The sequence below is a fragment of the Adiantum capillus-veneris genome, chromosome 14 (assembly GCF_014529385.1).
Source record: "Adiantum capillus-veneris isolate H3 chromosome 14, ASM1452938v2, whole genome shotgun sequence".
Classification (NCBI taxonomy): Eukaryota; Viridiplantae; Streptophyta; class Polypodiopsida; order Polypodiales; family Pteridaceae; genus Adiantum; species Adiantum capillus-veneris.
The window spans coordinates 142,187,200-142,201,927 of record NC_140944.1 but is presented as its reverse complement, the minus strand read 5'-3'; the positions used below and the strand labels follow the sequence as shown (position 1 = coordinate 142,201,927).

The following is a 14,728-nucleotide window of genomic DNA, read 5'->3' as shown; positions in this document are numbered from 1 at the left end:
AATGATCATTAACAAACGAGACAAAATAGCATGCACCTCCCATAGACTTAGTAGGCATGCTACATACATCAGAATGTACAAGATCAAGCACACAAGATTTACGAGAGACACCAGAGTAATAAGAATGCTTTACTTGCTTGCCATATTGACATTCATTACAAAAGTCAAGCTTTGTGCCTTTAGCATCAAGCTTGTTCAAAGTAAAGTGTCCCTTTGTTTGTGACCTTTATAATCAGCCTTGAGCCTTTAGTCATTTTCCATGATCCTCTCTTAAACAAGATGCTGTAACCATGCATATCCATCTGACCAACAGAAAGCAGACTCTTCTTGATTCCCTGCACATATCTAACATCATGCAAGACAAGCTCATTTGTGCCATCTATGGAGAGATGCACAATGCCAATATCCTCAATGGAACATGCATTATTGTTTCCAAGGTATACATGGCCACGCTTGCCTGCATCAAAAGTAGAGAACCACTCCTTGATAGGAGTCACATGAAATGAAGCATCGGAATCAACAATCCAAGTCTGGGATAATGTATCATTGACAGTCAACAAAGCATCAATAAGATCACTCTTGGTGATCTGCATGTCCTGTGAATGAACATTTAGAGAGGCATCAATGTTATAAGCATCATCATCTGACAAAGTGACACACAAGATGTCCTCTACATCTGACAGCTTCTCAATCACAACACTAGAAGCCACATTGGCCTTCTCTTTGTCCTTTAAGCTATCTTGTGCATCTGTCTTGGCTTCCTTCTTTTCTTTCTTTTTGTCTCCGCCATTCTTTTTCCGTTCTAACTCAGCTTTATAGTACTTGCAATCGGGTTTCTTGTGACCTTTCCTGCTACATTGATAGCAAGTCACATCACCCTTGCCTTTGCTGGCATTTCCCCTTTCCTTACTCTTACTCTTACTCTTTTGTGCATAAGCATTCTTCTTTTCTGTCTTGCCTCTAACCATGTTGGGAGAGTTGCCTCCCTCTCCACTTGCTTTCCTCATTCAAGATAGAACCCCTAACACCATGAAAGGTCAAATTGGGGTTATTGGATAATGAAACCACCAATGTTTCCCATGACTCAGGTACGGTCATAAGCAAGAAGATAGCTTTCAGCTTATCATCAAAAGGAGGCAAGTCCGAGTCCTGTAACTGCGACAAAGTACCTGCGAACAACGACAAGTGCTCTGTAGCGCTCTTGGACTCATCTAGTTGCATGCCAACAAGTTTTCGCATCAAATGCACTTGGTGGACAGGCGTTGTATTCTCATACATTCACTCTAACTTCTCCCACACATCAAAAGCAATTGTGAGACCTTTCACATCAATGACTGTCTCATCGGTCATGGCCATTTTAATGTATGTAACAGCCTTCCTGTTCAGGCTAACCCATGCTTCATCTGTCATATTTTGTGGCTTTACCTGTTCAAGTGCCCCTTCACAATCCTTAAGAAATAGGATTCCCTGGATCCTGTCTTTCCAAAGGTCGAAACCTGTTCTATCGAACCTCCTAATATCGAAGAGATTATTTACATCCGAAGAAGATGAGGCCATAGTTGCACGAATAAGAGGGCTAATACGCTGAATTTTTGGGCAAAATGCACAAAAACCGGAGTATAGCGTCACAGAGGTGTGCACTGCAGCTCCAAATGGTCACAGGAGCAATTTGGGGCAAAATAGGTCGATTTGGGCACAAAAAAACAATTTCTGAAATTTATACGCAGGAAATTTAAGCGAGCGAATTTATGCTCACAACAAATTTAGTTGTTTTTAACCTCACTGAAAATAAATAAGGCTAATGCACAGCCTTTAGAAGCATGTAAGAGCAAAAGCCCCAATTTGTAGCATCAAATTGCATGAAATTGAGCCACAAATGGTCATACATAGCCAAAATTTGTCAAACGTGCGTAGATTGCATCAATTTGCACTTTCCCCAATGTAGTCGCATCATAAAAACACTTGCAAAAACCTGCATAAATTTGAAATTTGTTGAAAACACCTGTTTTTTGGCAATTTCAGTGTTTTCGGGTAGCGAGGACTTAGGAAAAGTGTTTCCACACTTTAATACATCATTTGCAAAACTTGTATTTTGCTGTCATAACCTGTAATTTGCTGATTTTGATCTAATTTCAGCCTGTTTTAGGTGAGTTTGACTTGCCGGGAGCTCTCTAGTGTTCGAGAACGAGTCTTTTGGCGATGAAATTGCAAAATCTCGCGTGAAAGTTGACCTTCTTGGCTGAAAATCAGCGTTTGCAGGATTGGGAGCAAACCCTAATTAGGCAGCAAACCCTAATTGGGCTCTGATACCAGTTGATGAGCGCGCGTCGGTGTGTGCAAGTGATAGAGCACGCGAAGATGTGCACGCCTCGAGGCTTGAAGAGGAGGCACTGTGCTGCAGAAGGGAAGCGCTAGCAGAACGAAGAGGGAGAGAGAGAGAGCTCACGTTTTTGGGGAAAACTCAATAAATGAGTTTTGGGTTTTCCCACTTTTATTATAAGCGACCTTTAAAAAATGTGTTCAGGTTCACATTGAACCTGGACAAAGTATAAAAATGTACAAAAAGGGGTTATTTAGGCCTTTAACCCAACAACACAGAGCACTTTGCAAAGAGAACCTGCGACGGGAATTAACACTTGAATACACACGGCTCCGAAGCTAGAATGCCCCGAGCAGACGCTGACAACCTGTAGGCCCAAAAATTGGCGTCCCTTTCGATATTTCTTTATTCTTTGAGAGGGTAAATTACAAAGTAGAGTCTGGGAATCCTTTACGTGTATCCCTCTAGATACTACCTGATTTGGCCAAATTTAGGCAGCATAACAACCCCAAAACTTGCGCGAAACCAATTCCCAAGCTAGAACTCACTTCCACTGGCGTATACCCTCTGATTCCAGCCCAAAAACAGTAAATTCAGCTCGCTGTATTTACTGGTGTTTGCTAGCTACCCCTGTTCTTGCTCAAGGAGGCTCTTGCCTCAGCACAAAAGCATGAACCCACACAGCTGTACATCAGTCAAATGAAGAGCTCTCTTGTGGGGCATCACATAACTGCACGTAGGGGAGAGAGAGAGAGAGAGCATTGTGTAGCGTGCAGGGCATCACTCCTAGCACCACACTGTACATGAGAGGGAAAGAAAGCACTCCATAGCTCTTAACCTGTGACAAAAACCGAAATGAGGCCTCCCCCAACATAAAATTCAGCCCCCATTTTTCTGTAAGAGGCAAGTCCATGAAAATCTGCCACTTGGCGCATTTACAAGCATTTTCCCGTTTCGTGTTTGCCGCTTAAAAATCTCCCGATTGGTTGTCCAGTTGACTTCGCGGCAGAGTTGTAAAATGTTTCCTAGTCATACCGGAGGTAATGACGCGAACACATTTCACGGCCCAAAATAGCAGTTTCCTAAATTTTAGGAAATGATTCCGTTGGGCTCTCACTGGTCATCTGACCATCTATCCTCATTGGGACCGCATCCAAAAGTGCAATGTGGCCCAACTGTCGATACTTTCTGTTGGTAGTCCCACCTTGACTTATGCCTTTATTGAGTTCACTTCCTAGTATCCACCAACTTGCTAAGTGCGACGGGGGGACCTATATGATCTTGCTCTGAGCCTAGACATCCTCTTACTATACGAATTCCAGTGCCGACCACTTCCCATTTGCGGGTGAAACTACCGTTCACATTGGCCATACAATGTCCAACCGTTTGCTACTTCAAAAAGAGGGTCTCAAAAATAAAACAAAAATCATTGGAAAGAAACCAACAACTAAGGTTAGCAGTTGCCACGTCCTCATGACATAGTTAACAGCTGCCACGTCCCTGTGACGTTCTTTTTAGCTTTTATTTTACTTCATTTTATTCTGTACCTAGGCATTGTATCAAATCCACCAGGATTGTATTAGTTTGGTCTCATAGGTCATTTTGGCCTTTTGAAGACGTTTAATATAACATTTCATTTTATTTCTTTTCTCTCTTTGTTATGCACGCGGCGAAAAAATGTTGAGCGTAAAAATTCAGGCCCAAATTTTTACCTACTGTGTGGACGTTAGGAAAGTCAAATCGGTCATCAGCCATACTCGGACGCGTACAGACGTATGCCTGCCCAATCGGAACGTGTAGGGAAAAGAATGTGTGCTAGACAACAATGTGGCAATGTGTGGGAAGTCCTTTATTTGTGAACTATATGCTTAACACAAAGTAAGAAATGGTATAATATGATATGTGGTTTTAAGCATCAAGCATTGGCTTATCTCTCTTATCTTTTCTAGATCAAGTTGAATACGAGTGGACGAAATGATAAATCCTTGGACCTGGTGGGACAGTTATCCTAGACACTTCTAGGATCATTATGATGATGTCCACGGAGTGGTTGGAGACATGTCCGAGGACCTGCTTTATAAGTACTTGTGACACTTCAAATTTCTTTGTTCAGTCATTGCTCTGTGGATTGCAAGCCATTTGCCTGCAGAAGCATGACCATGAGTATTTGGCTATGTTAGTGTACGTAGGTGTAATCAAGTACTTTTCTTTAAGAGGGGTATGTCACATAATGATGTCGTGGCATAACCATAGCCGTTTGGAGCAGAGGAGAACTTGGTAGAGTAGAGTAAACCCGGTTGCAGCACTTGGACATCGTGACGCAATTTTTGCCACAATTCGTGGTTTTGTGTGTGAGAATTTTGAAGTTGGAGCCTTTTAGGAGTTTCTTATTAAAAAAAAGATTCTTTTTAGTGCTTTGATACTCAGTTGTATATAGCAAATGATTCTCACTCTGCCCTTAAAAAGTTTTTAATCTTCAAAGCCTATAAATTAAAGGCAAGGGTGCAGTTGTAATCTTAGATTGAGTGAGTGGTCTCACCCATAGAGCAATTTTAACTTGACAGTTTATTAACATAGGAAGAAATACCACAAGAGGGGTCTATTTGGGGGCCAGCAGTTTCGGAAGGAGAGCTATGCCTCTTGTGTGCTGTTTCTAAAGTGGTAAAGTATTCCCATGTTATCCAGCTGTTTTAAGTTGGTTCCAGTGATTTTCCTGCTGGCACATGGTGCCTACAGGTACACTACGAATGCATCGTGTGATGGCCTCCATTCTCCCAAACCTGATGTAGCCGTGGGGGGCCGCAGGATGGTCAGTTTGCTCAGAGCCCACACTCTGCTATGAGACTAAGCAAGGCACTTTTGGGTTCCAGCTTGAGGCAGGATGGCCTTAGCATTGCCCAATGCTTGATTTTTTGGCAGAGTTGGGACTCAGGAGAGAGACTAGGCCCCCTGTGTCACTCGCTCCCCCTCTCATTTTATGATTTTTCTGTTGCACACATGTTGATCATCAAGGGAGTCTCCCTTTTACTTTGTGATGGAGGAGGTGTAGCCTGCTGGACAGATAAAGGACTAATTTCACGTTTAGAAAACAGAAAGAGCTTGCTTAGCAATGCACATTGTTTTTTTAATTAAAAAATTAGACAAGAAAAATCAGGGAGCTAATCTCACAGAAGCATCTTGTTTCAGCAGTGCATTTACTAATACTTCATGTACTAGATTGGATAAGCTGGACAACCTCAACTCTTTCGAATCGGTGTTCCTTGTTCTCTTGTCAAGTATATTGCCATAGGTTGTGCACACGTTAAAAGCTTTGGATCATCATCCACAGTGTGTATTGACAGTTAACCGCTACCTGAAAAGTCGTGGAGAGTGGAGGGTTTGCACGTATGAGTCAAAGCAGTGTGGTGGCCCTGTGCATGCTCTTGAGCATGACATTCTCCATATGATTTTTCAAGCACTTGCCCAAGCATATGAGCGAAAGGCAAAAGGAAGACTCATGCCGTTTGACGCACACTAATTAATCTCAATTATCATGGAGGGTAGTGGCTCAAGGCGTGTATCCAAAAACATGCCTAAGCATTGATAATTGAAATCGATTAGCGGTGCTTATTAGAGAGAGATAAGGGTTGTAGAGTTTCTGTTTTAGCTCTGGTAAATACTCTTTTACTTTCTGCAGACAGAAGTTGTATAAGCTGTGTGTTTGGCTCTCTTGGCATGGCTGGTACAATTTTGAAGATTTAAAAAGAGGATCAGTGATTTTGAGTTTTCTCCCTCACACTCTGCTTGTTTTGTTCTCCTTTCACATTACTCTGGGTTCTAATATTCACTAAGAAAATTGGTGTCTTGTTCTCTCTATTTTTGTTGCTAAGGCATGCATGGACCACTCTTTTACTTGACATCTGCCCATACTAGTGGGGCTCGTATCTTTCTTGTTCCAGAATGTTCACCTTTTTATCGTATTCCTACAGGCAAGAATGAGTTTGGGATGGAGGAAGATGCTCATGTTATTGGTGATTGTATCAAGGTACCTTCAATCATTTATGCTTCGAGGAAGTCAGCTGAAAGGACAATTAATACATGGTTTCATGTGAACTCACTGTACTTTTCTTAACAGCATGTGCTCAGAGAGTTGCCTTCATCACCTGTGCCGACCCCTTGCTGCACAGCCCTCCTAGAGGCCCATAGTAAGCACTAACTTTGTCCAGAAACATTGTGTTGATCATCTCAGTACGAACTGGAAAACTCAGGCGATCCAATGGCATATTTTGATATCAGGGGTTGAAGGCAAAGAGGCCCGGATTATGGCAATGTGCGTGGCTGTGACAGAAACATTTCCTGAACCCAACAGAAGGTTGCTGCAGAGGTACAAATGTACAGGCACACATTGCTTATTGGTTAAAAGTTCTTCATTCTAGGCTCAATGCTTTGAGCACTAGTTTCCTATCTTCAACGTGACAGTGGTTTACTTTTTATTTCTATGTTTGCTCATTTGCGCACCGACCCTTGGTAGTCTGTTGGCCTTGCTAGTATGGGCACTGCACACTTAGGGATGTTGTTGGCACTTGAGTGATCATGTCCCCTATTTTCACCGTTTTCTCTATTTATGGCTTGCCATGGATGTTTTTTGTGTGTCGTGGGGGGGATGTTTTATTGCTTAACCTTTTATACATGCCTTCAGAGATTACACTTGGTCATTCGTGCACTCAAGAGTCACATGCAAGCTTCTTAGTTGATGTAGAACGAGTAGACAGGAAGGTAGCACTCAAGCAACTCCAAAATTGTTAGAATGACACAAAAGGGTAGTGTACATGGGGGATACAGTTGGGGGATACAACATGGTGGAATCTAGTACAATGCCTGGGTACAAAAGATAAAAAGTGGGGTGCTGAAAAAAATATCAAAAATCCCTACCTACTAGATGGTAAATGGGGGCTCATACAATATCTGATACAAAGGCTGATACAGGGCTGAGACAGAAGTGAGACAAGGGCAGATACAAGAGTGAGCATGAAATACAATCCTCATCATGATCACAGGAAGTCCATCATCGGTCACTGGCAGATCTCATCAATCTTCTCCATGGTAGTAGTCTGATCGGGCGTCGTGCGTATCGGGCCAGGGTGACCCGAATCCGCTGATGTAGTTTCCACCGATGCTGTGTAGTCCTCCTTAGCCGTGGCTGCCTCGATCTCCCGAGCTCGGTCGCTCGGTCGATCAGCGTGCCTCTGGTGTAAGGAGAGTATGAGCTTTGCTGTGGTCGTTGCACCTCTGGCTGCACAATATCCGCTCTACAGAAGAAGTTTGTGATCCGTCTCTGAGATTGGCTAGCCTCTCCTCTCAACATGCTCTCTCTGTGTCTTCGTAGCTCCAGCAAGAACAATCCCAGACATCTCTGGTCCTCATACCCTGTGACTCTAGAAAGTGGTCCAAAACCCTCTTTGAACAAGCAATGGAAGCGACCTCATATCTCATAGTAAACTGGGCAATGGCATACATAGTGGCATGGCATACATAGTGCAACTCTGTCTCAGCCTTCGTATAACATAGGGGACATGTCCTGGCCCTTGCTGACACTCCAATGTATCTGTCAGTCTCCACCCGAAACTGTTGTGAAGATGTGTGTATCTGCCAATAGCACGCTGAATCCAGTGAGATAAGTGGGTGTCCATGTATCTAGGCCTCACCACAAAACCATTCTCAGTGAGCTGGAGAAGATGCTCCCTATAGAAAGCCATCTTCGTGCCCAACTCCTGTGTCCGCTGAATCCAAGTCCTCTTGGTATCCAGCTGAGTTATGGCTTGGTGAATGAGCCTGGTGATCTCGGACTGTGTAAGAGTCAGAGGGGGCATTCAATGAGTACTGGAAGGGGGGTAGTCTGTCCATGCTGAATCCATGTAGCTCAAACCATGATGTTATCTCTCCATACTAGCATGTCGTGTCTCCTTGCAAAGCTAACTGTCGAGAGGACTCAAGTGCCGAGCGGGCATATCTATCTCCGGGAAGGTCCCACAAACGGTGTATAAAGGAGACTGGTCTAGTAAGCGCCTCAACCGCTATTGGGGGGGGGGGGGGGGGACAGCTAGCTCTGCGCGAATAATGTCATGTGGTATTGAAACCTTGGCTCTAATAAGCCGTGCAATCATAGAGACCAGAGGCTTCTCCATACCTCCCCATCCATCAGTGTGACCTTTCCTCCAGTGGTGGTCCATGGAAGGCCCCATATCTGAACTCTGTATAACCATGCAGAAGCCACTTGAGTGTCAAAAAAGCTATAGCTTCGTCCGAGGCTCCTGAATTTGGATCTGTGTACACATCCTCTCCAATCCACCCAATGCTGCATAGGCTCTGGTCAATCTAGCCTCTGCTGCTCTTCTCAATGAAAATATAGGCCCAATAAAGATCACCCCCAGATAAGTGTAATGAAGTCACCCAAGATGATAATGTCACCATCTCTAGAAGACTTCCATATGTCATCATCCAAAATAGAAAAGGGGGACTGCTGTCCTTTAGGTGGTGCATAAACAGATGTACTAGGAGGAAAGTAGCATATAGCAATTATAGGTATCTACCTGTCTCAGCTCGCAATCTCACCCACATCTACCTAGCCTCCTCATCTCTATGGGTAATACGTATCAATGGCTTCAACTCCTCCTTGAATAAAATTGCCACTCCCCCTGAGCCTCGTCCTCTATGCTTTGATCGAGTCTCCTTTCTGCAAGCTGTCTCCCATCTGTATCCGGTAACACGTGGCATAGATTGTCCAGGGGCCTTGTGCATCTCTGAGTAGAAGATGATGTTCCTCTCTATGAAGCTGTTCTTGAAAGCACCCACATCAAGACGTAGAGACCCATTACAGTTCCAGGTAGCAAGTTTGAGTGTGGTGACTCTTGTAGGTCTTGTGCCGTCATGCGGAGCGCTTCTCCATAATGACCACTCTCCCATCTCTATAAAATGCCACCTTTTCTTTCTCTCTGGCATGACTTCTTTCATATGAGCAATCTATGGGAGTGTGAGGTCATCCCCAAGGAATGCCCCCGTTTTCTTTAGTGTAGGACTCCTCTTCCAGAAATCTTTCTTCGCTTCCATGGAGAGGAAACAAAGGATTGATGCTCTCCCCTTTGGAGTCTCCCCATTCCCTTCTTCCCTTTCTCTTTTCTTCCCCACTCTCCATGCCTTAGTGTGTGTGGCCTCACCACTCATCATATGTAGGAGATCTTTGACCTCGCCTTGCACATTATCACGGTCTTTTAGGCCGGTTACACGTACATGCAAAGTTCTAATCTTCCTTTGCTCTTCCTCTAGGGTCATGTTAATGATTTTGGGAGTGGGAATGGCTGTTGGTTCTTTCCCCTTCGCTTTCTTGGCGACTTCTATCCACTTTTCGGCTTCATCTACCTTCTTTTGTGTTTTTGTGATTGCATCCACCCATGATGACGTCGTTGCTTCGTGTTGCTTCTCTTCCTCAATTTTTCGCACTTGTTCTTTGATGTCATTGAGTTCGTTTATCACAGAGGGCCTGATTTCTCCCTCCTCTAGTTCCCTCCCCACTCTAGCTTCCGCAAGGCTCTCGTTTGAGGGTTGAGACCTCTTCCTGGAGCGCTTGGACTTCAGCTCGTAGGTCTTCCTTCTCTTTCTTCCATTGCGAGCCTTCATTGAAGACCATAAAAGAGGGCTGGATTTCTCCCTCCTCTAGTTCCCTCCCCACTCTAGCTTCCGCAAGCTCTCGTTTGAGGGTTGAGACCTCTTCCTGGAGCGCTTGGACTTCAGCCCATAGGTCTTCCTTCTCTTTCTTCCATTGCGAGCCTTCATTGAAGACCATTTGGATGAGGTTGGCCTTCTCTTTTTAGCACCCTTCCATTTCGGTCTTCCATCCCTTTATCTCTTTCTCCACATGTGTTATTCTTTTGTTGGTGACCATGAATGTTGCCTATGTCACAACCGTTGGGGATTTGCACCCAGGTAAGCCGACCTTGTTCTCCATTTCTGAATTTGCTGAACAATAGATTCGGCAGGTCATTCGTTCTTCCTCTCCTCCTAATGTGCACTTTAACCAAAGCCTGAGGTACGACCAGGAGCTTTAAGGTTCCTAGGTGCAACAGGTCGCGGTTAGGGTGGGCATCTTTAAGCGCCCAGGGAAGGATGGTCCACTCCAAAATGCAGCAGTCTTTGAAACTAAGCGTGTGGCGTTGCTATGCTGGGGCTAGCAGTACACGCAGGGTAGAAGGCTTGCTGGCTGCTGTACTGTGTTGCGAACTGTTGCATAGGGCTGATGTGCGAGCTCAAAGTTAGCGTAGGCACGCCAATTGGTGTAGGAACCAAAGGTGTCACAAGGCGTGTAGCATCAAGTCGCACAACTTGTAAGCCTCGTTGACAATAGGTAGTGCCCAACAGTTGCAGCACGTTCGAACATCGTTTTAGGGTTTCGCAACTGCAGACACAACGCGTTTCAGGGTTTTGCGAATTGATTAGCCTTGGTGGGAGCGTAGTACAACTGCATCTTTACATAGCTGGTCAGAGGCTTCGTTGCTAGATGTAGATTTCATTGGCAGTGACTAAGGGATCCGACGAGGGTTCCTACTTTCACGCTCGAGATTGACGATGCTATTCTTGCTGATTGGCAGCTGCGCTTAGTGGACATAATGACTTGCCATCTCACGAGGGATGATGGGCTTTGAGAGAGAGAGAGAGAGAGAGAGAGAGAGAGAGAGAGAGAGAGAGAGAGAGAGAGAGAGAGAGAGAGAGTTCTATTATCGTCCTCGCAGGGCAAATATGACCTATGGGACCAAATGAACATGTCACGTTGTGTGAGTGGAGGTCATAAGTGACTCTCGATGCTCAAAAATGGCTGAAATGAGCGTCGCAATAGAGAGTCCACATCGTGGTGTATGTAGGAAGAGCTCATGGCTGAATATATGGGGAAAAGAGTACCTAATGTGGTCAAAAGTTGAGCACTCAAGTAGTGTGTGGTACTCACTCTCTCGCACTTGACGAGGGCCTAAGGTGCAAAATCGATGAGACTCCTCGCCAGCGCCCCAATGTCCTGTCTCGCAGCGTAGAGAATGGGAGCTAAGACGAATGGAGGCAATGGTGCGGATCGCACTCAACGGGATGGGCTCAAGGATGTAGGGATGGGTTCGGTTACCTCGTTCGGAGAAGAAGAGAGATTTGTAGTATGGGGCAACTGTGTGGTGTAATGGCTGAAGCGAGAACCTCCGGATTTCTCCCAAGCCGTGATACATTGGCGTTGTAAGAATGTTTCATTAACTTGGGAGTCGATCGACGCATCCTTGACCAAGTGACATGCATCCCATCTTCCAAACCATTTTTTGATGTCAAGCATCCACCCCGAACTTAGTATTTTGCTCTTGCATGTCTTTTGGACCTTTTGACTTGCTTCATATGTGATTCTAGGAAGTCGATGCAAAGGGCTACGTTGTGTCTTAAGCATGTACTCCATAACCCTTTGCATGCCCAAGACCTCAATGGGAAGCGATCCGGACTCAAGAAGTAAGAGCCTGTAGGGTGTTTGTGTCTTGACTTGGAGAAAGCTGGTGAGAAAACGCTTTTGGACATTCTCAAACTCTTTCCAAGTAGACTTCCCGATGCTTTCACCCCACACCTCCACTCCATAAAGAAACACCCGTGTCACCAATGTGTCAAAGAGGTACTTTTTGAGAGCCCAACACTTGATCTCTCCAGCATTGCACATGTTCTCAAATGCATAATAAGCCCTCTTTCCGGCTTCCAAGCGACGCATTGCACAATCCTTCCATTTATGATTGGACGGAACCTCAAGGCCAAGGTACTTGAAGTGATCTACCACTTCAAGTTGCTCATTGTTGTATACAATGCATAGATTTTCGTCATTAAGGGTCTTTACAAGCATAACCTTGATTTTGGATCCATTCACGATCACTCGCTATGTAGGCAAAAGCGTTCCAAGACACTCATAAGCTTGAGAGAGAGAGAGAGAGAGAGAGAGAGAGAGAGAGAGAGAGAGAGAGAGAGAGAGAGAGAGAGAGAGAGAGAGAGAGAGAGAGAGAGATGAAATGTAATATTTACGTCTTCAAAAGGCTTAAATGACCTATGAGACCAAAAGGTTACATGTGGTGAATCTAATACCAGGTCTGGGTACAAAGGACTGAAAAGAAAATAAAATAGTGGGTAGGGGTGGGGTGAAAGCTCATACAAAGGGAATAGGAAATACAAAGGGTGATCTGATACAATGGAGCTCTCTGACAGTCGAGGCATCATATACGTATACATCAGTATCCGGGACGGCTCCTTTTTCGCGCCAGTATGGTATGGATCCTCTGTCGCAATCTGCGTCGATATCGAGAGGGCCCCCTTATCCGTGGGCGACGGGACCGCCCCAACTCTATCGCTCGATCAAGCAGTATGCCTCTGATGCCTTTGGTGTTGAGAGAGAGAGAGAGAGAGAGAGAGAGAGAGAGAGAGAGAGAGAGGATGGATGAAATGAAATGTTATATGAACGTCTTCAAAAGGCCAAAATGATCTATGAGACCAAACTGTTACAAAATTGTGAATCTGATACCATGTTTGGGTACAAAAAGACTGGAACAAAAATACTACTACTACTAATGAAATGAAATGAAATGTTATATTTACGTCTTCAAAAGGCCAAAATGATCTATGAGACCAAACTGTTACAAAATTGTGAATCTGATACCATGTATGGGTCCAAAAAGACTAGAACAAAAATACTACTACTACTAGAATCCATCCTCATCTGCACTCTGGATGTCGAGAGAGTATGGCTCGAATCCTCTGCTGTAGTCTCCGTCGATGCTGTGTAGCCCCTCTCCTCAATCGTGGCTGTCTGGATCTGCGTAGCTCCAATGCTTGGTCGTTGAGAGTGTCGCTAGTGGTCGAATGAGTGTGGGCCGAGCTCTGCAGTGATGGTTACTCTTCTGGCTGTCCCATATCTATTGAAAAGAAATCTGTAATCTGTCTCTGGGACTGTCTCTCTCTAGCTCTCCTCAGTAAAGTGTCTCTATATCTGTGCAACTCAAGTAGATATAGCCCAAGACATCTCTGATCCCCATAACGCATGACCCTAGAGAAATGACTGAAACCCTCTCTGAATAAGTAGTGGAAACGAACCTGAATCTCATAGTTCATTGTGCAATGACATATGTAATGTAGCTCTGTCTCTGGCTCTAGCTGGCATAAGCGGCATATCCTGTTGTCTGCTGGTATCCCTCTAAATCTACCAGTCTCAATCTCCAGCTGATGTGAGGATGTGCGTATCTGACCAATGGCACACCGCAAACCATGAGACATGTGTATCCATGTAGCTGGGTCGAATCACAAACCCATCTCTTGTGAGGTGATAAAGATGCTCTCTATAGAAAGCCATCTTGGTGCCCAACTCTTGTGGTGGCTCTATCCATGTCCTCCTGGTATCCAACTGGGTTAGGTCCTGACGAATGAGTCTAGTAATCTCCATCGTGTGTGTGTGAGAGAGAGAGAGAGAGAGAGAGAGAGATGAAAATGAAATGAAATGTTATATTAACGTCTTAAAAAGGCCAAAATGACCTATGAGACGAAAAAGTTACAATGCGGTGAATCTGATACAATGTCCGAGTACCAGAAAGTACGGAAAATAAAAGGTATTGAAAAAAATAAAAAAGGGGGTACTATAGAATCCTAAACTGCTAGATGCGGACTAAGCAGGATATGAGGAGGGGGGTGAGAGTAGTGAATGAGGGCTAATACAACACAATGTGGGTGTATCCTCAGAAAGAGCTAAATCACAGGAGATCCATCATGGGTCGTTGGCGGATCTTATCAATCTCCTCCATGGTAAGTAGTTTGGCCGAGCGTCGTGTATGTCAGGCCAAAGTGATCCGAATCCTCTGATGCAACCTCCGTCGATGCTGTGTAGTCCTCCTCCCTAGACGTGGGCGTTTGATCTCCCTAGCTTAGTCCCTTATCAATGTGCCTCTGGTGTGAGGAGTGAAACCGGCCCGTAGGGTGGTAGGCTATGGCTTTCACCCGAAACTTTACTTTAAGCTTTAACACACAGAGAAACCTTGCAGAACGAACCTGTAACGGGAATTAACACTTCAAAGCACACACAGCTCGGAAGCTAGAATGCTCCGAGCACGCGCCGACAACTTGTAGGTCCCAAAAACTGGCGCCCCTTTCGGTATTTCTTTATTCCTTTAGAGGGTAAAGTTACAAAACTAGAGTCCTGAGGATCTCCACTTGTATCCGACTAGATCACACATGTTCTGGCAAAATTTCAGCAACATAACGGCCCCAAAACTCGCCCTGATGAACAAATCCCCTTGTTGGAACTCACTTCCAAGGACTTAAACCCTCTGCTTTCAGTCCAAAAACAGCAATTACAGCTCGCTGTTCAGCCCTAAACAGTCCCGGAAC

At 44.8% G+C, this 14,728-nt stretch overlaps 1 protein-coding gene across 2 annotated transcripts in view; it reads left to right on the top strand.

Annotated features, from left to right (window-relative positions):
- Positions 1-14,728, top strand: part of LOC147443267 (rho GTPase-activating protein 7-like) — a 92,929-nt gene that overhangs the window by 42,972 nt on the left and 35,229 nt on the right. For both annotated transcript variants that reach the window (XM_086529176.1, XM_086529175.1), the window contains 3 exons: positions 6,289-6,344; positions 6,435-6,504; positions 6,596-6,683. In XM_086529176.1, coding sequence (XP_086385302.1) covers positions 6,289-6,344; positions 6,435-6,504; positions 6,596-6,683 — 214 coding nt within the window. The remainder of the gene's footprint in view (positions 1-6,288; positions 6,345-6,434; positions 6,505-6,595; positions 6,684-14,728) is intronic.